The 26,336-nt window shown below is 49.1% G+C and overlaps 1 protein-coding gene across 1 annotated transcript in view; it reads right to left on the bottom strand.

The window, feature by feature from the left end:
* The window catches only part of ASB18 (ankyrin repeat and SOCS box containing 18), a gene marked incomplete at both ends in the record, with an annotated part of 41,071 nt that extends 20,560 nt beyond the window's left edge, over positions 1 to 20,511 (bottom strand). Inside the window, 2 exons of the mRNA XM_079783135.1 lie at positions 5,964 to 6,231; positions 20,307 to 20,511. Of these exons, the coding sequence (XP_079639261.1) occupies positions 5,964 to 6,231; positions 20,307 to 20,511 (473 nt within the window). The remainder of the gene's footprint in view (positions 1 to 5,963; positions 6,232 to 20,306) is intronic.
* Between the last annotated feature and the right edge of the window lie 5,825 nt (positions 20,512 to 26,336).

Consider the following 26,336-nt stretch of genomic DNA (forward strand, 5'->3'; position numbering starts at 1 on the left):
CGTCACTTACCTTAAACTTTCCCCCAATAACCAGGATTTAAATGAGCCAAGGCTGTCAAATTAAATGGATAGATTCACAGAGAGAGACCACAGACACAGAAGAGAAAATGAGAAGAAAAAGAAGAAAGAGGGGGAGGAGGAGGAAGACAAAAGAGATTTCACAGAGCCCCGTTTTAATACAAAGACACTTCAAAAGTCCTTATTAAACAATGTCCCGGACTTGTGTGATTTTTGAAAATCCAGCTGAAGCTAGGAAATTAGCCTCTGTTGCACAGTATATGAGCCGAGTAGCTATCATGGTCTACGTAAACCTCAGCCCTTACGATGCCTAAATGTATTGACCTGCTTTAGGGACAATGTCAGGATTCACACTACAAATGCTCCGAGTCTGTGTTGCATTCTCATTTCTTAATAAAAAGCCATATTTTTCCAATACGATTTAAGTGGGAGGTTGGAGCTCCAGGCGTGAAGCCAACTTGATTTTTAAAACTCTTTATTTTTAAATTATTTTAGATTTACAGAAGAGTTCCAAAGCTAATACGAACAGTTCCCAAATACGCTTCACCCAGCTTTCCCTAAAGTTAACCTCTTAGAATATGGTACGTTTGTCAAAATTAAGAACTGAACATTGGTTCAGTGCCATGAACTGAACTGACATCAAGATTCCTTACCGAGCCAATAGTCAACACCATGTGGTACCGGTGTCACAACAGACAAATACGTTGGTGAAATAGAACAGACTAGGGGGGAATGGCGCTGCCATGGAGCCCTGGTGAGCTGGCATGTATCCATACGGGCCACACAAACAAAGGCTTGAACCAGCAGAACACCCATGATCCTCCTGGGCGGGAGGCTGGCAAGGAGCTGCTCAGGGGCTGAGGGCCACTCGCCTCCCTGTGCCTCCTGGGAGGCGTTCAGGAGACAGTTTCTCATCGCCTCCTGGGTTCTCATGAGGTTTGAGACTTCCTGCCTTGCCCCCCTCAGAATACAGCTGCAGACTATAAAACCGCTCAGCTGAAGTCTAGATTTGGCTGCTTAGCAACGGGGTCACTACGACTCATATTATCACCAACTGGTCCCTTTTGTTTAGGTGTGGTCCTTTGTGGTGTGTGGGACAAGGACCGTGAGGAATTGGCACCTTTGGCTGTTCTTCTTTTCACTGTTTATGTGAGAGATAAATGGTCTGGATCAAACCTCGGGACTTTATCTGTTGAATCGGTCAGACCTTGCCCTGTCTTGTGTGTACTTGACAAGAGTCCAGAAATAAACCCACACATATGTAGTCAGTTGATTTTCAACAAAGGTGCAAAGTCAATTTAGTGGAGAAAGGAAAGGCTTTTTGACAAATGGTGCTGGGACAATTGGATATCCACATGCAAGAAAAAAAGCTTCAATCCATCAATCTATACCTCACACCATATTCAGAAATTAACTCAAATTGGCTCATAGACTTAAATGTAAAATATAAAATTATTAAATTTACTGAGGAAAACATAGAAGGAAATCTTTGTGGCCATGCAAAGGTTTTTCTAGATAAGATAGCCCTACACAAATCCTAAAAGAAAAAAATTGATAAGCTGGATCCCACCAACATTAAAAACTTCTGTTCTTTGAAAGATACTTTTAAGAGAAGAAAATAGAATCCAGAGATGGACAGGCCATATTTATAAATTGCATGCCTGACAGGGGACTTGCATCCAGGGAATGTAAAGAAATCTCAACATTTAAGAATAAAACAACTCACTTTTTAAAATGGGTACAAGAGCCCTGGCCAGTGTGCTCAGTGGTTAGAACACCAGCCCAAGCATGAAAGGGTCATGGGTTTGACTCCTGGTCAAAGGCACATACCTGGGTTGCAGGTTTGATCTCAACCCCAGTGGGGGCGCCTGCAGGAGGCAATCCATCGATGTGTCTCTCTCACATCAGTGCCTCTCTCTGTTTCTCTTTCTCCCCCACCTTCCCTCCCTTTCACTCTCTCTAAAAAAATCAATGGAAAAAAATATCCTTGGGTAAGAGTAAAAATAAATAAATAAATAAATAAATAAATAAATAAATAAATAAATAAAATGGGCATAAGATTTGAAAAGGCACGTGGTCCCCAAAGAAGACATATGGGTGGCAAATAAGCACATGCAAAGATGCCCAGCATCCACTGTCATTAGGGAAATGCCAGTCACAACCACACACCTAGGGCATGTCTGCAGTTAAAGAGCGACCCTACCAAGTCCTGTGAGGGTGTGCAGCACCTAGGCCTCAGACATTGCTGGTGGGCCTGCACAATGGCCCGGCCACTTTGGAAACCAGTTTGGCAGGTTTATAAAAGGTTATCTTTCGGATAGAATTGGGAGGAACCAAGATGGCGGCATGGTTAAACAACTAATCTGCTGCCTCGAACAACAATTTCAAAAATACAACTAAAAGACAAAACGTCTACCACCCAGAACCACGGGAAAGCTGGCTGAGTGGAAGATTTACAACTAAGGAGAGAAAGGAGCACAAACGCTGAAAAGCTGAGGTACGGAGGCGCGCGAATCAGGCTGGCGGCGGGCGTCTGGGCGCGCGGTTTTTCTTCAACCCGCAGGGAGACAAGCTCCCGATCACTCTGAAACCCAGTTTCTGGGGACTCGCGGGGGACCCAGACACCTACGGGGAAAAGCTGGACTCTCAGCCATCGGGTCAGAAAGTGAGAGTGACTTTTTTGCAGAGGTGCGCCCAGCAATCATTGTTTTACTGCGCTGGAACGTGGGGCGCAGGGACTTGGAAACGTGGAAAGGCAGAGACGGCTGACGCCAGCCATTGCCGTTGGCCACGCCCCAGCCTAGGGACGCCCTGAGATCCCGCCCCGCCCTGAGACCCCGCCCCGCACATTCTACAAACCCGCCCAGGCTCCACACAGCGGCTTTTGCATATAAATGGCCTGTTCTGTGGCAGCTTAACCAAATAAACTGCAGCTCCAGTCAGACTGCTCCAAAACCGCCCAAGCAAAGGAGGAGAAAACTAGTTCTTGCTGTAGCTCCTGCTGGGGGGCACACAGTACACAAGGGTACACCAAGAGTGTCCACCTCAAGTAACTGAGAGGCTGACTCATTGAACCAATAGGACATCTAGTACACAAAGCTACCCTACCAATTCAGGGAAGCAGCGAAATGAGGAGGCAAGGAAACAGATCACAAACCAAAGAAATGGAGGAGAACAAGCGACTGGACATAGAGTTCAAAACCACGGTTATAAGGTTTTTCAAGAATTTCATGGAAAAGGCCGATAAATTCAATGAGACCCTCGAAGATATGAAAAAGGACCAACTAGAAATTAAACATACACTGACTGAGATAAAAAATATTATACAGAGACCCAACAGCAGACTAGAGGATCGCAAGCATTAACTCAAAGATTTGGAATACAAAGAGGCCAAGGACACTGCTCCAGAGAAGTATGAAGAGAAGAGAATTCAGAAAGTTGAAGATAGTGTAAGAAGCCTCTGGGACAACTTCAAGCGAACCAACATCAGAATTATGGGGGTGCCAGAAGAAGAGAGAGAGCAAGATGCTGAAAACCTATTTGAAGAAATAATGAATGAAAACTTCCCCCACCTGGTGAAAGAAATAGACTTACAAGTCCAGGAAGCACACAGAACCCCAAACAAGAGGAATCCAAAGAGGACCACACCAAGACACATCATAATTAAAATGCCAAGGGCAAAAGACAAAGAGAGAATCTTACAAGCAGCAAGAGAAAAACAGTTAGTTACCTACAAGGGAGCTCCCATACGATTATCAGCTAATTTCTCAACAGAAACCATGCAGGCCAGACGGGAGTGGCAAGAAATATTCAAAGTGATGAATAGCAGGAACCTACAACCAAGACTACTCTACCCAGCAAAGCTATCATTCAGAATTGAAGGGCAGATAAAGAGCTTCACAGATAAGAAAAAGCTAAAGGAGTTCATAACCACCAAACCAGTATTATATGAAATGCTGAAAGGTATTCTTTAAAAAGAGGAAAAAGAAGAAGAAAGATAAAAATTATGAACAACAAATACATATCTATCAACAAGTGAATCTAAAAGTCAAGTGAATTAAAAATCTGAGGAACAGAATAAACTGGTGAACTTAATAGAATCAGAGGCATAGAATGGGAATGGATTGATAATTCTCAGGGGGAAAGGGGTGTCTGTGTGGGGGGTATGGGAAGAGACTGGACAAAAATCATACACCTATGGATAAGGACAGTGGGGGGGAGGTAAGGGCAGAGGGGGGGTGGGAACTGGGTGGTGGGAGATATGGGGGGAAAAAGGAGAAACAATTGTAATCTGAACAATAAAGATTCATTAAAAAAAAAAAAAAAAAGGTTATCTTTCCATCACATCACATGACCCCGCCATTCTAAGCCTAGGTACTTCCCCAGGAAAAATGAAAGCAAATGCCCATACAAAGCCTGGCACACAGATGGTCAAAGCAGCTTTATTTGTAACAGCCTGGAAGCTGGAAACAATTCAGTGCCTTTCAACACACGAATGGAGAAACACACCATGGAATACCACTCAGCAACGACGAGGAGTGAGTTATGGACACGCACAACAATATGATGAATCTCAAAGTAACTATGATGAGTGAATGAAGCCAGACAAAAAAAGAGTACATTCCACTTACATAGAATCCCAGCAAATTCAGACTGACCTCTGGTGACAAAAAGCAGATCAGCGGGATAATGGGGGAGGGGGGTGGGGACATAACAATGGGGCAAGGGAACCTTTTGACCGTGATGGGTGTGGTCATTCTTGATAATAGGGATGGTTTCACGAACACACAGGTGTCTGTCTACATTTATCGAATTGCACACTTTAAACACAGGCAGCTTATTGTATGCAGTTACACCTCCATAAAGCAGTTCCTAAAAAATACCTTGGAAGAACACTGCTTCCTTCAGTCCCTCTCAGGGCCCCTGGTGGCCTGCTGCCTTGCTGAGTCCCCGCTCAGAACTCAGGTGACATTAGCAGGTGGGGCCCCGCCTTGTGACCCAGAGCCCGGTGGTAGTGGCTGCCTGCACTTCATAAGGTGGTTTTATTTAATCCTCACCACAGAGACAGAAGGCCAAGGAATGACAACCCCCAGGGCAGGGGCTGGAACATTTTGACTAAAAGAAATGTCAAGATGACGCACTGCAAGCCGAGAAACCGAACATAAATCCTGTGCAATGACATGGCCTCTCACAGCTTCTCCCGGGCCTGCTGGACCCCGTGGGCACAGACTCTGCAAGGACAAAGGCGGGGCTGGACGCGGCGGCTGTAGAACCTCCCGAACCCCAACACCTGGGCGGGCGGTGGGCTGGGACCGCTGCTCCCCGAAAAATGCCAGGCCCAGCTCGGCTTCCTAGAGGAACCGCGAAGCCCCGCCCGAGGAGCTAGCCATTTATGTCACACTGTGACAATTATTCTGCATAAAATTATCATTAAAAACTCTAATTTTTCAGCTCCCAACCCCGCCAGTGGCCTTTTAGCATTCTCCAGCACTGCGTCTGAGGGCCGTGATCACCCCGCTCATTACCTCGGTGTGGCGCCTCCCCCCTCGCGCTCGCAATCAAGGCTAATTACACCCGCGCGGGGGCAGGGCCGAGCGGGTCCAGGGGCCGGGGAGTGGGGGCGGGGTCGGAGTCCGGGAGTCTGGGAGTCCGGGTCCGGGGTGGGGCCTGGGGTGGAGCGGGAGGTGTGGCCGCTATGGGTTCTGATGGTCAGCGAGGGGCCATGCAGGCCAAGGCTGGGTTCGGGGCTTGGGTGGGGACGGGGCGCGGGAGGTGTCAGGGGTCCCTGGCCAGGCCCAGAGGGCTCCAAGGTCCGGGGGCGGGGCGGGGCCTCTGGGTCCTGGGGGCGGGGCGTTGGTGGAGGGGCGTGGCCCGCAACGGGAGCAGTAGCCCAGGCGGGTCCGGTGGGTGGTGGGTGGTGGGTGGTGGGTGGCCGCGTCACTTACCCCAGCGAGGCGGCCGTGCGGCAGAGGTGCAGGGGAGCCAGGCCTTCGGCGCTGAGCAGGTCGGGGTCGGCGCGGTGCTGCAGCAGCAGCTGGGCGCAGGCCGTGTGGCCCCCCAGGCAGGCCTCGTGCAGGGGCCCACGGCCTCCCGGGCTGGCATTGGGGTCGGCGCCGCGACCCAGCAGGTGGCTCACGCAGGCCGCATGGCCTCGGGCTGCGGCGATGCACAGGGGCGTGGTGAGCTCACGCGTGTACTCCAGGGTCCAGAGACCTGGAGGAGGGTGGGGGTGGGGGGGTAAGGTGAGTGGGGAGCACCGGTGGAGGCGGTGTCCATTAGGCTGAAAGAGGGTGAAACCATCTTTTGAAATTAGGTACCAGGAGGGCGTGTGGGGGTTATACAGAGACGCAGGGGGCTGGGACAGAGAAAGCCATGAGATCCAGGCAGACACACAGATGAGGGAGAGGGGGTTGGGGGTGGGTAGGGAGACTGAGGGGAAAAGACAAACCCAGAGAGGGGCAGAGAGATACCAAGGGAAAACAGAAGTGTAGGAACAGGGGTGGACCCACAGGCGCGCACACACACACACACACACACACACACACACACACATACACAGAAATAGAGCAGAGGAACAATGGGGGTGACTGGGTGCCGTTGGAGGACTTAAAAGATGACCAAACAGGGTGGGCAGCGGGACAATTTAAAAAATATATTTTTTATTGATTTCAGAAAGGAAGGGAGAGGGAGATAGAAACATCAATGATGAGAGAAAATCCTCCATCGGCTGCCTCCTGCACGCCCCCTACTGGGGATTGAGCAGGCAACCTGGGCATGTGCCCTGACCTGGTTCATAGGTTGACACTCAACCACTGAGCCACGCGGGCCAGTCATTGTGGGACAATTTAAGTGAGGAATTCACGTTTTCCAGGTTCTGAATGAGGGTAGCTTAAAGGAGGCAAGTGAGCCGTGGATTTTTCTGGAATCCAGCTCTCTCTCCTCCAGCCCCTAATGTACCCTGCATCATTAAGAGGAGAAGGCAGCAGACAAAACAAACTGACCCACAGCAACCACGTTGCTCAAGAAAAGGACTCGGAAAAGTTTAGCCCCCTTGGAAGTGGCGCGTTTCAGAAGCCCGCTTTGATGTGCTCGGCCACACTCGGCACAATTCCGGTTTGTTTCTTTGCGCTTTTTAGGGTTTTGTGTGTGCGCGTGTGCGTGTGTATAGATTGCTTTCTCTGGCAGGATGAATGGAGCGGTGCCACACATTTTACTTCTCTGAAAACTTTGGGCTTTCAAAAGGCCCGTGGAAGGTTGTTAGCGGCCAGGAGTGCTCGTGGAAATGGAGGCAGCAGTCCCTGGCGAATACACTTCAAGGGCCAGGATTTCACATGGCAGGGATGCCTTCTGACAACGATGGAAGAATCGATACCGTGTCTGTAATGAGCTGCGGAGGAGACCCTTTCACAGGCCACCTCCTTCCTGGGACCCATGCTGCGCAGTTTTGAAAGGCCACTCCTAATTACCTTCCTGCAGAGTTCCGGCCGCCCCGCGCCCCCAGGCCCAGCCTGGAGGGTGTTGCATGCTCCGTGGGATGGGGTGGGGGCCTGTGTCCTGGTGGGGGATGATGGTGGCCTGAGGCCCAGGGGACATGGCCGGCACGGGTTTGGACTGCTTTCCCAGCGAAGACTGTGTCTGATTTGGAGCCGGGAGGACGGGTATCGTCCTTGATGACAATGACCTACATTCCTGCGGGGCCAGCCCCCGGTTCTGGACTCGACTCATTTCTCTGCGGCAGGAAACCTACTTACTGAGGGGCCAGGAAGGGGGTGCTCCATTCTCCAGGGCCTGCGGAGTTCTCAGCCCACATCCCCCTCCCCCAGCAGCTCCATTCACCTGCCCCGATGCCCAGGTCTTCCCGTGGACCGACGGGAAGGGGCCGTGGTGGGCATTTAGCTCAGCCCTAGATTAGGGCCAGCTTCCTTGTCCAGGTCCTAGGAAATGGTGCTGAGCATCTAGCCCTTAAGAGAACAGGGTTCTGAGATGGTTCTTGGGATCAGAAAACCTGAATCAGCTTCCTGTGACTCCCACCTGGGTCCCGGTTCTGCCAGCAGGAGGAACCCGGATGCAGGCTTCTCCCCACGGGCACGTCCTTCTAAACGTCAGCGCCTCCATGCAGGGCTCTCCTTGGACTCGAGCTGGAATGCTGTACCAAGGGGCCAGCCACTGGGACCCTGCTTGCTGCACCCCCATCCCCCTGGCCCTGGCCACCAGGAAGTCCTCACACGAGAGAGGGCAGAGGTGTGGGGCTGCTGGTCCAGCTGCCAGGAAGACAGGCAGCTGGGCTGGAAGCAAGACTGCAGCGGCCCTGAGCACTGCCCACCCCGCTTCTAGCCTGCGCCAAGGCTGCGGCAGTACCAGCTCTCCTGGCTGCCCTTTCCCCGCTGACAGCTCACGTCCCTTCACTGTCCGCGCTCCCTAGTTTCCTGTCAGACAAGTGCGCCATAGGAAGACACAGATCTTACGGCTGGGGAGATTAAGGAGGGAAAAGGAAGGAGGGGCAGATACAGGCTGTGGGTAGCCTTAATGTCTAGTTGAAATTGCAACATTTGAGCATGCAAGTGTTCAGGGTGGGGAGGCATAGGACAAAAAATAAACATTTATTGAGCATTCAAGCAGTTGGCCTTCTTGATTGAATTGCCACCCAGCCCTTGGGGGAATATGTGCACCCCGTCTGGACCAGGTGAAGGAGAGGAGGCCCAGGCCGCTGCAGGACTCCCTCAGCTGGGAGGTGGTGTGGCCGGGCAGGAGCCCCTGCCCCCTACTGGCTGCTCTGAGCAGCTGTGACAGTACCTCCCCCACCTCCCACCCCCGCCCGTGTGAGGTGTAAACAGAAGTTTATCTCCTTGTCTCCATCAGCAGCAGTGAAGTGAAGTGGACACCCTAAATGTCCAAGCTCGATTTCAGTTCCCATCAGTGTCAATGGGAACAGCAGGGAACTTTACAAGGGTCCACTGTGTGCCTAACACCCTGCTGCGTGCTGTGGACATGCAGTGGTAAAGAGCATGCAGACCATGTGTGCAAGGCACGCACAGCCTTCTCTGCATGTAAGAGGCAGGTGGGTACAGAAAATGATGAGCAGCAACACTGGGGGCCACTTCCCTAGTCACTGTCCCCCGCGGCGAAGTCTACTCTCCCTTCACTTACACATCCTGCACTTGCTCTGTTCATTTCAGTAGCAGTGCTAATTTTTTGGTATTTCATTTCTCTAAGCATCACCATTTTTCCATGGTCTTTTCCTCAGACTGTAACTAGATCCGTTTCTGAAGGACTTATCCATTCACAGCTGTACCTGGTCCAACGTGAGCTTGTACTTCACTTCGAACCGGAGAAGTCTTTTGTGCCTGATGCCCTTTGTCCCGGGTTATTTTTAGAAGGGCTGGGACACTGGGGTGAGTCCAGGGATAGGAGCCACTCCACCTTCGTGCTACGCTAAATTTAGCTTTCCAAGCACGGTATTTGTCAACAGCACCCTAAATGTCCAAGCTCGATTTCAGTGGGTAGCAAGTAGTAGTCCCAAAACACGCGGTTCTTTGTGAAAGCTTTTAGAATCGCTCACGGTAGACAGCGTTGGTCTCACAAGAAGGACGTGTGGATTACTTCGGGAGCAAGACAGAGGTGTCCTTTTTTAAAAGTTAAGAACAAGCATAGCTATATGTGTGACTATACATTAAAACACAAAACATAAAAAAATAAAACAAACTAAAAACCACACAACAACAAAAACACCCTCCACAAATATCTGAAAGCCAATCCATTCATCCATCCATTTGTTCAGAAAACCAATCCATTCATTCATCCATTTGTTCAATAAGCATTTATGGACTATTATGTGCTAAGTTGTGTTGCTAGGATTCTGAGACCAAAACAACAACAACAAAAACCCCCAATAATCCTGCCCTCAAGGATCACACAGGAAAAAACAGTGACCAGAGGACCCCCAAACACAGGAGTTCTTCAGTCTTCCTGTCCACCAGCTGAGCGAGGTCCTTTGGTTATGGGTGGATAACACTGTCCCCTGACCCAGCCCTCTTGGCTGCTCTCCTTGCCTGCTGCACACCATCCTGCCCATCCATACCTTGCTGGGGTCAAGCCATTTTAATCTCATTTTTCTCATCCTCATCCTTCTCTGCTTAGTCAAAGCCAGTGCCTCGCCTTCAAGATACAACTTAAGTGCCATCTTCTCTGCCTACTTCAGTCCAAATACACTCAACTTCTTCCAAGAACAAATTTGTGTACGAGGTTGCTGAGCAAGTGTTGAAATCTTTGACAAAATAGAAAAAGGGTCAGAAGACCAGAGTTTTACGTTTCAAATAGGAAGAGAACTAGAATTCTCTAAGTTTAAATTGACATCAGTCCTGGGCAAGGTCCCTAAATGGAGTAGGAAAAAGATGGGTTGGGGGCATTTAGAAATGGGAGTGGGGCACTTGGAGCTCGGGGGCCACTAGGAACAAGTCAGGGTGGACTCAGAGAGTTTTCTTTTGTGATGAGGTCACTTCATAGGTATGCAGGGAGGTAGGCATAGCCATGCACATTTCAACCTGCAATGGAAATTGTCACGAAAACCTTTTAGAGAAGATGGAAAAAATATGGGTCTTTCTTCAGGAAACGCTCGCTAAAAACTCACCCTGGAGAAGCAACATCCATGGTACCCGCGGAGTGCTGGTTCACCCCTTGACTGTAAAGTGGAATCACCCAGATCCCAACCTGAGCGATTCCGGTGTGATGGGTTGGTGTGACGGGTTGGTGTGACGGGTTGGTGTGTGTGACAGGTTGATGTGACAAGTTAGTGTGACGGGTTGGTGTGACGGGCTGGAGGGAGCAGCCTGAGCAGCAGGACTGGTAGAAACTCCCCAGATGCTGCTGGCACGCAGCACGGCTGAGGACCACGGCGCACAGGGAAGGGCGAAGTCTGATTTCAGCCCGAGCCTGCACAGCATGCTTATGGATGATCTGAGTGAATACATGGAAGGATGGGTCTCCCACTGGGGGGTGACGTGGACCATGACACAGTCAGGATCCCTAAAGTGCTCAACAGGCCAGAGTCACGGGCTGTTTGCATCAAAGCCCCAAACCAACACTAAACCCCCAGGCCCTTGGGGTCCTGTTGTCCTTGTGAATCGAGTGGCTGAAGCTGCCACTTGCTGCTGGGGGCTCCCCTGCTTCTGGCACATGAGGATTCTTTTCCTTGTTTTTAAGCTCAGAGGTGAGCTGTGCTGTGGATGTGTTGATGTTCGTCCCCAAATTTAGGTGGCATCAGCGCAGCAAATTATTTGACTTTATTTTAAAACGTTCAAAGCATGCCTGCACAGTTGCCGGCGTCGTTTTAAGGTCCCTCACTCAGCGGGACCCCTGGCTTTGCAAGGCCTAGAGCCCTGCCTGGAATCCCGAGAGCCCCGGGCTTGCTTCCCCATGTGTCCCTGGGCCCGCATCTGCTCGCCCCCACGCCGGGCATACAATTAGCTCGTTTAATTTTTCTTGGTTGGTTTGTTTGCTTTCAAGCTGGCCCACTGACAGCATCCCTGAGTGAGTCTGGCAACTCTACTGAAGATGTGAAGGTCTACCATGGTGTGCACAGCGTATCACCCCCTCCGTCTCTGCTTTCTCTTTGGTGCAACCATGGAAACCTCCCCCCCTGGCCCTTTCAGGGTAGCTCGTGCCTCCTCAGGCCCTGCCCGTGTCGCTGCTACTCCCGGGAGCTGGTCACGGAAATGCTTCCGAACAAATACGGCGCCCTTCTTGAAAGAGAGGGATTCTGGTGAATATGATTTTCTCTAAATCAGTACGCTGAATACTTTTAGTTCTTTAGATACTCTCTCAAATGGTGCCAATTGGATGGAGGATGAAAGAACCTCCTTTGTTTAGCTGGGCCACGTCGGAGTACAAAAGAAATGTAACTGCTGGGCCTTTTGTTGCAGAGGGTGGAGTGAACGGAGAAGACAGAAATCCCAGCGGGAGAGGACAGCCAGCTTTCATCTGGCGGCCCAGGGAACAAACTAAACCTCTGACAGCTAGCCAGGTAGTCCAGGGGGTCGGTATATAATACCATAAAGAATATTTTTGGGACTTAAATAATAAACATAATATTTTGCTGTAAGAGATGTAAAAACTGGTTCTCCATATGGAGGCTTGTCGTGTAGGTAGCTAAGGAGAGGGGTTTTTGCATTGGATCTAATGGGATGAAGAGAGTAAAATCCACCTTGAGATGATATGAGATCTGCAAATGGTCGTGTTCCAGGGGTAATGATTATCCTCACGCAACATCCTGGTCTTTGCATCCTGCCAGTGAATTGGCGGGTGGTTTTCTTTTCCTCAGAGGTGTTTGGGATGAGCTCTGCCCGGCTCTGTGGAATAATCCAGCTGAGCCTGAAAGACGGGGCGGGCTCAAGCTGTTTCTCCACGAAGAAAACTTTCCACAGGTTCACACCCTGAGACCCAGGCTGCAGGCCGCTCCCGTTTCCTTGTGTTCTTGGGGACAGGCGATTGTGCGGGCTCTTTCCTAGGCCATCGGGCAAACGCTCGGCTTCCTTCTGGGGCCAGGTGTCCAATAGATGGACAAGCGAGGGCAGGAGGCCGTCCCTGTGGACACTGGGGGATTCTGTGCATCTTCTCCAATAGGCCAATGTATGTTGTTGTGCTGGCCATCTGTGTGCTTCCTACACGAACTGTTTCTCTAGAGGGCCACGTGCTAAATCCCGTCGGACCCACGGATTCTCACAGCTCTAGCACCCGGCACAGGGGCCCCAGCTCTTACAGGGCATGTACTTGTACACTTCGGTTCTCACTCTCCTGATTTAATTTCTAATGGCCACTCCTCCTTCATTCCTGCTCCCTCCAGCTTTTTTAAAAATATATTTTTATTGATTTCAGAGAGGAAGGGAGAAGGAGAGAGAGATAGGAACATCAGTGATGAGAATCATTGATCAGCTGCTTCCTGCACGCCCCCTACTGGGGATCAAGCCTGCAACCCAGGCATGTGCCCTTGACCGGAATCGAACCCGGGATCCTTCAGTCCGCAGGCCGATGCTCTATCCACTGAGCCAAATCAGCTAGGGCTTTTTTTTTTTTTTTTTTTTTTTCATTGATTTCAGAGAGGAAGGGAGAGGAAGAGAGAGATGGAAACATCATTAATGAGAGAGAATCATTCATCGGCTGCCTCCTGCATGCTCCACCCTGGGGATTGAGCCCCAACCCAGGCATATGCTCTAACTGGGAATCTAACCGTGACCTCCTGGTTCATAGGTTGATGCTCAAACACTGAACCACGCCGGCTGGGCTCCCTCCAGCTTTTTAAATAATAATAAAAAATGGTGAGCTGGACAGGTAGGGCTGAGTTTGCCCCATACACAGAGATATTAAAAATGTTCAGGTACCTCCACCTCTTTCTGAACCACAACGTTAGCACAGCACAGCTCATTGAACTCAGCATTAAAACATTTACTTCCTCAGATCAAGCGCCTCTATTAATAATGACCTAAATTGTCTGCACTGATTTCGTATTATTAAGAAATCTCATTTCCATCGTGTGCAAGAAGACAACACGGGGAGGAAAAACACCTCTCGAACGTATTTTCCTGCAAAACAACAAAGCCACGTCTCATTATGGATGCCATCCTCTCCGAAGGTCAAGTGCTGCCTTTTCAGGGAGGCCCAGGAGGGTGCATTGGAAGCTCAGAAACAAAGGTGCCCTGTGCCCGCAGGTCCCTGCAGCCCAGTGTGAGACGGAGCAGCTGAGCCTCGGCACATGCCACCGTACACAGCCCTGGGAGGACACTTCCCGGCGTGGGGGACGGGCTGGAAAGCACATCATTGACGCTTTCCCTGACAACGGCCACGGAGTTTCTTTGCAACTGTCATGGGGATTTAATTACATGATGAAATTGCAGCTCCTACCTCTTGAGACAAATTGCATGTTCAGACTGATTGTTTTTTATGAGTCTCACACAGGGAGCAAAATATCTCTTCAAGTTGGGTTGGTCTGATGGCTATGACCTACCACTCTTTTCATCCCTTCTAGAAACGAGACATTTCCTAATCCTGCTGCGAAGGAGGGTGGGCTCCTGGCGGGGTCTCCCAGCTGCTTGGCAGCTCTGCATGGAGCTGAGTGAGGCCAGTGTCATCTGGTGGATTCCGAGACCATTCTACTTATCTTTCTGTTGGCAAAATAGGAAAACCTTGAACTTGCAATACAAAGTAGGAAATACACATTATAATACGTATAAATGACTATTAAACGTATGCACAGCTTGTAATTTTACTAATTTAAAATGCAAGTAAAAATAACAAGAGATCTTTCCCTAATAAATGGCAAAAGATTTTTCTAAAAAGCAAGTTTTGAAAGAGTTTGGTGATACTGAGGCTCATGTAGTTTGCACGTGGAAGGGTAAATTTCTATACAGAGGGGGAATATTCTCTCTTGAGTTTACATGTACAGGGCATTGTTCATGCATAGGAGCCTAGGTAGATAAGTCAGAAATCCTCGCCTTAAGGAGAGGAGACACACGGCAATCATTAGCCAGCACGAGGGATGAATCACTGCTCCGGAGAGGGATGGGTGTGATGATGAGGAAGCAGGTAAGATGTGAGAGTGACAGGAAGATCACAGTCAGCAGAGCAGCCAGGTGCCCAGGCACGTGTTTGACTCCTTTCTCTCCTGTTGCCTTTGCTTCCAGTGTGCTGAACTTCTGGAATCTGTACATTTATATCTTTCATTCAACTTGGGAAATGTTTGGTAATTATTTCTCTAAATATTTTTTCTGCTCCATTTTCTTTCTCAAACTCCAGTTGAGTATGCCAGACCTGCTCTATTGCCCACAGTCCCGTTCATTTTATTTTTAACCATCTTACTTTCTGTCCTTCAGATTGTATACTTCCTGTTGATCTGTGCTCAGATTCTCTGACTCTTTCTTCTGTCATCTTCAGTCTGCTGCTAAGCCCATTGTTGATGAGAACAAAGCCAGCCCTAGGTTCAAGGGAGGTGGTGCCACTGCATTGCCGTAGAGACAATTAGTGAGGACAGCTAGCCGTGTCTCCTGACACCAGTCTCTCCACCTCTATCCTTCCCATGTATGTGAAAGTTTTTCCCTCCTCCAAATTAGACGATTTCATTTTATTGCTGAATGGCTCCTCATTGACTCTCCAACAAGAGTAGCCACCTATGTCTAGAATTTGTAGCCTCACACAATACAGTCCCCACTTACTTGCCTGGCTTTTCCTCGCTCTCCTCTGACTTGCACCCCCCATTCCCAGGCATGCCCACTTCCTTGTGCAAGGTGGCATGCCCCACATCTGTTCACTCTGCTGCCTTTAGCGGGAGCCTCTTTCTTTCGATCACAGACTGTTAAAATCCCGCTCATCTTTGAAGGGTCAACCCAGGAGATTTTTAGTGTCCTCCATATGCTGTTTGGCCTATTAATATTTATTATAGACCTACTGTGTGCTAGGGTATGGTGAATAGGACACACCCGGTCCCTGTCCAGTATTCAGTGGCTGGATGGGGTATTAGAAGACGACAGGTGATGGGATTGGGAGGTAGAATCAGGCTGTAGGAAGTGTGTTTGCCATTCCCAGTTCACCCGGAATGTTTATCCCAAGCAGAGCACGTGGCTGCAGGAGCCCCCGCCACCCTGGAAGGGAGGCAGACTCTCCACTGAACCCTCATTCCTTTTGTCCTTTCAAACCTCTCCACTGAGCTTGGCAGTGATGCTAACAGAAGTATGTCATCAGCATATACATTATTTCTTTATTAGCTTGTTTCTCAGTTTTGATTCTGAAAATATCCTGATTTGGTCTAATTGCAGTGTCACTGTGTTCCACAGGCAGCGAGGGTGCAGATTTGAGAGAGCAGAGACTTAACCCTGCAGGATTTTTCTTCCTGCTCATCTGCTTTGAAGCTGGACCATTAGCTCTAAGGCAGGCATCTCATCTTGAGACAGCGATTCAGCCTGCTTCTGGGAAAAAAAGAGCCCAGGGTGTTTGGTAGAAAGAAAAGCAGTATCTTCATTCTAGGTGGCGGGAGATATTTTTCTATATGTAAAGCAAGGGCTGCTACTGGAATCATTTTATTCCTAAATAATTTAACTATATTCAAAGATAATCTGATGTTATTGTAGGAGAGTGTATTTCTAATAAATTCCACTTGATCTGGGTGAATCAATTCAGGCAGCGCATAATTGAGTCTGTTAGCAAGGACTTTAGCAAGAATTTTGCAATCAGTGTTAATTAAGAAGATGGGACAATAATTTGTGCATAATTCCAGATCTTTTCCTGGCTTGTGAATCAAAGTAATAAGAGCAATGCTCTGGCTGGTGGCGGGATACTGTCATTAGGTGCTGATTTATAAGTACTTAGAAAGGTTTAATTTCATTTTGCTTGGAGCAGGGTCTCCCTGCCCCCACTTTCCTTGCTCAGGGTGTGCAGGCGAGATGGCTGAGAGCTTTCCTTTCTATCTTTCCCTGTCGTCAGTGGCCTCCTGCTCCCCATTTCTGCTTTTATTCTGCATCTTAGCAACCCACTCACACTCATGTTTTTCTTGACACTCTTATTTAAAGTCAGGGACTCATGTTATTGATATTTTATGTGTGTGTGCCAGCATGTGTGTACACACGTGTGCATGTATGTGCCCACACACATATGTGTGCATGTGCATGTGCATGTGTGCATGTATAATGTAAAACCAAAGGGTTGTACACAGCTTCACGGGGGACATTTCTTCATGGATCCTCCTGCAACACGTCTCTGGGGGGGTGGCATCAAGAGCCCTTGACTACAAGTCAGGAACACACCTGGTTAACATGCTGCTCCTGACTGGCTATTGACCAGTCAGGGAACAGATGTGAGCCTCAATGTCCCATTTGTAAAACGCAGCCATAGGATGTACTATAGGCATCACGGGACACCACGAAGAGCCCTGGGCTCTACCTCCTGTCGGCAGTGGGACCACAGGGTGTAACGCAACCTCTCCGAGCCTCATTTAGCCCCTTGGGAAACGCACGTTGACTACAAGTCCTCCCTGCACAGTGATTCCTTACTCTGCCTTCACTTAGGGCTCGTTCCAATTCTCACATGCTGTGCTTTGGGGACTTATTCTGCCTAACAACGAGGACAGGGCTGGCCCTGGGCCACACTGTTGCTTATCTGGAGCAGTGGTCGACAAACTCATTAGTCAACAGAGAGGCAAATCGCGGCTCTCGAGCCGCAGTTTGCCGACCACTGATCTGGAGCATTGGAGCTCATAAAGCAGTCTCCCCCAGCCTTCTAGGCAGCTCCTTCCCTGCCCAACTGGCCTCCCCTTGAAGTCAGGGCCAGGCCACACAGGCCTGTTAGGATGCACACACCTGTGAAAGCAGCAGGTGTTTGTTCACTCCTCCACTAACACAAGTTATTGGACCTGGAACCCTAGCTAGTCCGATTTGTAAAGACCCTGAGAGATGGCCCACTTATTTTTCTTTTTTGTTAATCCTCACCTGAGGATATTTTTTCCATTGACTTTTTGTTGTTGTTGTTAATCCTCACCTGAGGATATTTTTTCCATTGAGTTTTTGTTGTTGTTATTAATCCTCACCTGAGGATATTTTTTCCCATTGATTTTTTGAGAGAGTGGAAGAGTTGGGGAGAGACAGAGAGAAACATCCATGTGAGAGAGACACATTGATTGGTTGCCTCCTGCACGTGCCCCGACCTGGCCTGGGGATCGAGCCTGCAACTGAAGTATATGCCCGTGACTGGAATCAGACCTATGACCCTTCAGTGTGCAGGCCAATGCCCTAACCACTGAACCAAACCCGCTAGGCCTCCATTGATTTTTAGAACGAGTGGAAGGGAGAAAGGGACGGGGGGCAAGAGAGAGAAAAACATGGATGGGATAGAGACATCGGTTGGTTGCCTCCCGCACACACCCAACCCCGGGCTGGGGATGGAACCTGCAACCCAAGTATGTGCCCTTGACTGGGAATTGAACCCTCAACCCTTTGATGTGCAGACAGATGCTCTAACCACTGAGCTACTGGCCAGGGCTGGCCCATTTGTTTCAATGAGAAAATTAGGTTCAGAGAGATAGACTGGGAGGTTCAAGACCATACAGGTAGTGGTAGAATCAAGGCAAGAACCAGGTCACTTCACTGCTATTCTCTTGCCATTCCCATTATGGCTCATGTCTCAGAGCCACTCACAGTGCACATGCTCTTGTCATTGGTGCCAAGGAGTCCGCTAAGGCAGGAGCTGTGCTCATGTACCTGACGTCTAACTGTTGGTCTGCCCCGGGTGGAGGTCCTCCCCACGAATAGGCCAGGAGCAATGGCTGTGGCTCTAATGTCAGGGCTGCTTAGCGTCCAGCCTCTGGGGCGAAGGTTGAATGAGAAATGGAATTCCAAAAATGACCTGGTCTTGGCGTACGTACATGTGCCTGTCACGTGTTCACACACGCTCATGCCCCACCCACCCACGCTGCTGGGTGAGATCTCTTAATAAAAATCCAATTAGCATTTCTTTAACTTGCCTCCAGATGCTCAATACCATTGCCCCAAACACAACATAATGCCCCTGGTTTTCCATTTCCATCAAGAATTCAAGTAGCATCTTGACTTGTATATACTGTATTAGCAGCAAAATCATGGAATGCTGACATCTTTAATAATAGCAATTAGTAATCAGTTGTTCCTTAAGTAGTTTGATTACACCGGTTACCAAATTGTACCGTTGATGCATTTGGGGGCAAGAAGGGTCTCGCCACCCCTCCCCCAGCCGCCCCTGCTCCTTCCGCCTGTTCTCAGTGGTTGCTGCGCTGATAGGCACAGAAGAGAGGCAAGGACAAATAATGCAACTGTCACTGATATTAAACAGCGGAGGCTTGGCATCAGCAGAAAGGAGAATTAGATAGTTCTTTGCAGAAAGACCAGGCCCAGAAGCGCCTGTGGGAAGGCAGTCTGTGCCCACTCAGCCGAATGATCAAAAGGAGCTGGCCCGCCCGTGCCAGGCGGGACACCCAGAGTCTGAGCTCCCTCTCAGGACGAAGACTCCGTGCAGGGGGCTGGATACCAACAAGGGTTCGGCAAGGATCTCGCCCTTGCGGAGGCTGAACTTGGGTGTGAAATATTCGGTGGGTTATAAAAATTAGCCAGCAAGGCCGTGTGCTCCTGTCACGGATAGAGACGGAGAGCATTAAGCTCCGGTGAAGGAGGAGATGAGTCTGCCGGCTGGGGCAGCAGGCGTGGCCTTCCAGGGGAGGTGGCCCTGTGTGCGGGTCTGGACGGACAGGGTATGTTCTGGCCTAGGTGAGCAGAGGGCACATCAGACCAGCTGGAAAACAGCACAATACAACTAAAAGTAACTCTCAGATCAGGGAAAATATTTTCAGCAAGCAGGACAAAGTGATTTTACGTGTATGTTACGTGAAGAAGTCTTTCAAAAATGACAAAAAGGATACAAAGAACTGGGAGCTATTGCCCAAGGACCTGAACAGACAAGCCACGTGTGAAGAGGTCTACAAAGGAAAACAAAACCCCGTGGACAAGACTGTCCTGAGCAGCAGAGAAAGGACGGCGAGCAGGCACTGAGAGCGACCAGGGTGCACGCATTAAACTGGAGGTTAAATACCAGCGTGCATCAGCAGCAATGCCCAGGGTGTGGCGAGACACATGCACACGTGGTCAGAGGGAACAGAAATCCTTTCAGAACACAATTTGGGAACTTTTATATCCTTGTTGCAGTAATACGGCTCTCAGGAATTTACTAGCGTTCTAATATATAATACAACCCAAATAAGAAAAAAGCCCAAGGAATGCTAACAAAGATGCTAATTACAGCATTATTGATAGTAGCAACAATGTACACAGAGATTCCCCTCTTGTAGGCATTTGGTTTAAGTATTTTGTGATCAATCACCTCAATAGGTGATTGAATTAAGACGACTCTGAAGCACCATGGAAAATACTTTAGGTCTAGTAACTCTACAGAGCAGAACACAAAATTACACCTCCGACCTGGTTCCAAGCAGGGGCCACTGACTTGCAAACGGACCAGCAATGAAGACGGGCACTGTGTTAGGATGGTGGTGCCTTGGGTTCACCTTTCTCTTTTTAAACGTGTTGCATGGGGCTCTAACGGTTGCCTATGTCACACGTGGATATCCACAGTCTACGCAGCACGTGTGCGTGTAGGGATGTAAGAATCCCACAGTCAAGAACTATCATTTGCTTTTTCAACCGACCTCCCTCCCAGCTCCAGGAATGGCCCATCTGGGTCACACGCACACGTGAGGGGTCTAGTTTCAAGCACAGGAGATTGGTTACCTAGGAGCACCCCGGGGGGCAGCTGGGCCGAGGGGTCCTTCATCCAGTCGTCGTTGGCCAGTTCTATCACGGCGTCCACGTGCCTGACCTGGGTGCAGATCACGGCGCGCACCGTCTCCTCATCCCCGGCGTCCAGCGCGGCCTTCAGCCTCCTCACTAAGTCTGAGCTGAGCGGGTGGTCCGGGAGGCAGTCAGAGCTGGACATTGCAATGTCGCCTGCGTGTTGACCAAACTCCTTTTCTCCTCAGCTGAGTCCAGAGTGAGCAGCTGCGGTGTGGGGATGCTATAAATAGAAGAAGCAGGCTCGCGTTACAGCCCTCCCTCCCCCTCCTCCACCGGGAGGCAGAATTCATCTCCCTGAGGCCCCAGGAGAGATTATTCTAGAGATGGGCAGTAGACGTGTTGGTGAGGGGGTTGGGAAGAAGAGGGGACATATTTGAGACGGAAGTTCTCACCGGCGCTGTTGAACCCCGTCTTCTTTGATCAAGAGAGAGACTCTACCTGAAACTCTAAAGACTGGGCTTGGAGCCTCCTTCTGTGGAAGGGGCACTGCGGAATGCCCACCTGACGGCTCCCTCGCTGCATCTGAAAGGAGAGTCGGCCTGACTATAAACTGGACACGTTGTGAACTGGAGAGAATGGAGGGGGATCTTTGGTTTCCAAATTCAGAGACCCACTGGCTAGTGTCAAGAAGACAAAAGCACCACATAAATGAACAAGAAAGAATAACCTACATGTTGGCGGATGTCTCCACACCCCTCAGGGCTGGTAACTTGGCTTAAAGTACCCGATTCCACCGCTGTGGGAGTACAACGCCCCTCATGTTGATTTCTGTGCATTCCGGGGGGAGTAGGGACTTTTTTCTCACGACCTCTGTGACTGGTGGTCCTAGACCCCCACATTAACCGGGGCACAGAGCCCAGCTGCCCCAGCACTCCTGTATTTTGTGGTGACCTGAGGGGCCCAGGCTGCGCCCTATAGCTTTCAAGAAATTAATACACTTTTGGATTCTTTTTTGAATTGAAATATATTTGCTATATAACATTGTGTGAGCTGAAGCTGTGCAGTAATGTTAATTTGATACATTTACATGTTGCAATATGATCACCATGTAGTGCTAGCTAGCTCCTCTGCCACCTCACATGGTTATCGTTTCTTTTTTGTGGTGGGAATAATTAGGATCCAGTCTCTCAGCAAGATTGGTGTTTATAATAAAACTAAGAGGTCCGGTGCATGGAATTTGTGCACTGAGCGGGGTCCCTCAGCCCCCCACCAGTGCACGATAAGGGCGGGTGGGGGGGCCTGCAGGAGGTTGGGCATCTGGGGAGGGACCACAGGAGGGCTCCAGGGCATGTCTGGTCTGGCCCATCTTGCTTAGTCCCCATTGGCTGGATCCCAGCAGCAAGCTAACCCACCAGTTGGAGTGTCTGCCCCCTGGTGGTCAGTGCACATCATAGCAAGTGGTTGAGCGGCCTTAGCATATCATTAGCATATTATGCTTGGATTGGTTGAATGGACGACCGGACACTTAGCATAATAGGCTTTTATTATATAGGATATTGTTGTCTATGGCCACTACATTGTGCATTAGCTCCCCAGGACTTATTTATCTGCTAGTTGCAAATTTGTGTCTTTAAAAACGTTTCTATTCCTCATGTGGCTTTTATAGAGCCTCCTCCACCATGCACCCCTATCCTACCACCTCTTCCTTTTCTCATGTTCTCTCATCTCCCCTTGTGATGGTTAATTTTGTGTCAACCTGGGTGGGCCGCAGTGCCCAAATATTTGGTCAAACATTATCCTGGATGTTTCTGCAAGATGTTTCTTTGGGATGGAATTAATGCTTAAGTTGGTGGACTTTGAGTAAAGCAGATTACACTCCACAATGTGGGTGGGCCTCATTCAATCAGTCGCAGGCCTGAATAGGAGAAGGACTGATGTCTCCCAAGCAAGAGGCCCTTTGGACTTGCACTGCAACTTACCCCTGGGTCTCTAGCCTGCTGGCCACTCCACACATTTTGGACTTGTCAGTCTCCACAGTTACATGAGCTGATTCCTTAAAATAAGCCTCTCTCTTTCTCTAATACTCCCCTCCTCCTCCCAGCTCTCAGGTGCCTCGGTGCAGGTTCTGGTCCAAACATAGACACTTTTTGCAACATGTCTGGCACTTGCATTTGAGGACCTAGCCATGGGCTCCTATCAATGTCTGTTCTCCTTCTGCCTGCCTCACAGAGCCTGGGCCTTCCTTGCTGTGACAACCTGCCCGGCCCCTGTGATGAATCATATTGATGTAAGTCAGTAGTATCAGTCCTGATCTCCTTTGCAACCCAGTTCTGGCCAGTGAGAGTGGGCGTGGCCTGTTCTGGTGCCTGTGGGGAGTTCTCTGCTTTCCTGACGGAAAGGGAAGTAGTGGCTGGCAACCCCCCCCCCCCCCATCCCCTTCCTTCTTCCCTTGGGCATGGGCATGGTGCGTGGAGCTGGGGCAGCCCTATCACAGTGATGAGGTGACACGCTTGAGATGGGGATCACTACCTGAGGGGAGTGGGACAGAAAGAGGGGGAGAGGTGGCTCCTCGATGACATTTCTGAACCTTTGTCCCGGTTCTGGGCTGCCAGCCAGGGGACTTCTTGTTTTTATCCTGAGAGCACTGTCCAGGTACTTACTGTGAGTGCAGCTGCAGGTATTCCTGGCGGATAGGGCATTGCAGATTACACTGTGTCCTTAAAAGAACAGACATTGATAGGAACCCAGGGCTAGCTGCCATTAAAATCATGGACATGTCCTGGCTTCAGTCTAGAGAGAGGCCGCAGAACTGGCTCAGCCTGTGCTGAGAATGTGAGTTAATCCCCCGAGTTTTCCACACTTTGGTTACTGGACTCCTGCCTTCCATGATTGTCTCCCTGATGGAGCAGGGCCAGCAGCCAGCCCCAGGGGCTCCGAGTGGAGGAGCCGATGGCCACGGCCTGAGGTCATCAGTGAGCAGGCAGCCGGGCCCCTGAGGGACTGCCATCCAGTGTCGCCGGGATGGAAAACAACCCAGATGGCCACATTCCTGGAACCGCTGGCCGCCGGCTTGGCCTGGGAACGAGATGTGAACCCGCTGGCTCAGTCTTCAGTTCAGGCGTTAGGCCGTGAGTGTGGTTGGCCCCTGGTTCTCTCTTCGGCCAAAGAATGATGGGTGTTGAGAGAAAGTTTTGAACCCGAGTTGCCAAGCACAAATGCTTTGCAGCATCGGATGCCTTACGTGAGAGAGACATTTGACACCAGCACATTGGTGTAACTGCAAAGAGGGAGAGCAGTGGCCACCGGAAAAGGGTCGGAGTTGGGGCGAGGTAATTTAAAGAAATAAAGTGAGGATGGTTAGAGATTGCTCCCCAACTTCAAATCAGAAGGGAGGTGAAGAGGAAGCACTTGTGAGGCAGATAATAAGATGACAAAGCCTGAAACGGCGGCGCTCGCTGATCTTAATTACCAAGCGATCTGCTGGGTGTTTAATCAGAGGCACATACGCTATGCTAATTATTCCGGCTAATTTTGTTATAATGCAATTCTGTATCAACCCTGCTATGTATAAATTAGGAATTGAAATGTAACTAACACAAATTATATTTAAGGCAACATGAATTTCTTTATTCCAGTGTGAAATCGTCTAATCTCTATTTCTTTATCTTTTCTTGTTTGATTAGCTCATGGGACACCCTCCCTCCCCCACTGCCCACCCCACCTCCATCCTTGAGGGGGAAGCAACTCGGCACCAATATTTCTCCCTTCACTTCTTAGAAATCTTATATTTGACTTTCTCCTTCTGCAACTGCCCTTGAAAGGTGCGGAATACATTTAAGCAATCAATGGCAGGCGGATCCCGGCTTTCTCTGGGTCAGATAGAGGTCACTTCATCGTTCTGCTTTAATTTTTCAGTAATCATCGGAGGGTCCCATAGTTCACGTAGTCTCAGTGACATATGGATTGTGACTATGTCAGGTTATGCTCACACATGTGTTTAGGTAGAGGACTGATAGCACAGATCCCCATCGAGAAGCACGAGTATTTTGTGGAATTTTTAATGTCGCGTGGTTTGCCGCCCACGAGGTCAGACTGGTGTGGAAGTCGGTGAGCCGCGCAGCGCCCACGGGCATGCCCCGGAGGGCACCAGCTGGGAACTTCTCTAAAGGATGCTCTCTGATATGATAGAGACTGTCTTTCTAAAGGCAACAACCAACCTCAGATTTAATGCCGAGACAATGATGTTGACTATGGTCAAGGACAATGCAGTCCAGCTAACTATGATCACTTCTGCTCTGTTTCATTTTGTAATCAACTGAGAGGCGGTGTCAGACAGAGGGGCTCGGAGTGTCAGCTTTATCACTGACAAGGCCACCACAGAAGGTGTCTTCAGATCGGAAGCCAGAGGAGCTTGCCGTCAACCCCTGAATCAGGCACCACACACATCATTGGCAGCCCTGAGCCTCCTTCTCGACCATGCCCACCAGGACTGACCCCTCCCAGGACGACCCTCTCCTCAGACAGGCAGACGCCAGAAGAATCCAGAAGGGGCTAAACTATGCATGCCCTTCCCAGAAGGCCCAGTAAGGTCTTCCAAGGAGAAAGAGAGGAGATTAGAGCGAGGCTGAGCGCAGCACACAGTACAAGGTCGCGCCTATGGAAGCACAAGGTCAAGGGGACCTCTAAGAGTATTCTACACATTTTGAGAAGTTTTAGCCAGTACAAAGTCAGGACAAGAAATAAGAACAATAAATAGCTTTAAAAAATCATAATGATCAACCATTATCCGCAGATGATACTTGTATGGAATCTGAGTGAATCAATGGAAAGATATTAGTTAGAACTTACAAAAATGTTCAGTAAGCTAGCCTACTGCCCTCCTAAATGAGCAAAATTAATAGTTTCCCTATATCCCAGCAAAGTTAGAGAACTCGACAAGGTGTATAGGAGAGAATCCTGGGAAATAAAGTCATACCAACTTTCAGGAAATTCAATAAAAGAAGAGAGAAAATCTGCCTTGTCAATGGCAAAATACATAACAGAGCCACAATAATTCTCAAGGGCGATGGTGGCAAAAGAAACGATGGAAGATCAGCAGAAGAGAATAGAAAGTTCAGAAACAGAAACAAGAAATAGGTTTAGGTTATAAAATAGCAGCATTTAATTCACGAGCAATGAAAGGATGTTCTATAAGTGGAGCTGGGATAACTGGGAACATACAAAGTTACATCTGTCATATTATGCACCAAAGGAAGTGCCAGATGATTAAAAATTTAAATAATGAAGATGAAATCACATAACCACTAAAGTAGAACAGAGATGCATATGTTATTACCTTGTGGTAAAGAGGGCACCCTAAGTATCAAAAGAAAGACAGATTCTAGAAGAAGACAGGTTTGCCCAAACAAGCAATCTTACACTTTTAAATATCAAAAAGCCCTAAAAACAAACATTACTTGTGAAAAATAGCCCTCGCTGGTTTGGCTCAGTGGATAGAGTGTCGACCTGCGGACTAAAGGATCCCAGGTTCGATTCCAGCCAAGGGCACATCTCTGGGTTGCAGGCTTGATCCTCCCTACTGCAGGAGGCAGCCAATCAATGATTGTCAACATTAGTATTTCTATCTCTCTATCCCTCTCCCGTCCTCTCTGAAATCAATAAAAATGTGTTTTTTTTAAAAAAAGAAAAATACAACAGAGGATCACACCTTCCTATGTAAAGGGCTTCTTAATATTCAATAAGCACAATCTAAGTCCCCAGTGACAAAAGGGGCCAATGATATTTACAGCAATTTCACACACAAAAATAAGCTAACATGCTAATAGCTCTCTCCAAGTAATGTTAAACTTCACTGAAACCCAAAGAAATGCAAAGTAAAATAAGACAGTCCTTGACAAAGCTTTAAAATGTTTAAATGTGTGTTTGTGAGTTTTATGACTCCAGGGGAAGGAGCATTGACATACATTCCCGGTGGGTATAACATTTCTGGAGGCAGAGAGTGTAGCCTGATTTGATTTTTTGTAAAGT

Source organism: Cnephaeus nilssonii, assembly GCF_951640355.1.
Source record: "Cnephaeus nilssonii genome assembly, chromosome: 10".
Classification (NCBI taxonomy): domain Eukaryota; kingdom Metazoa; phylum Chordata; class Mammalia; order Chiroptera; family Vespertilionidae; genus Cnephaeus; species Cnephaeus nilssonii.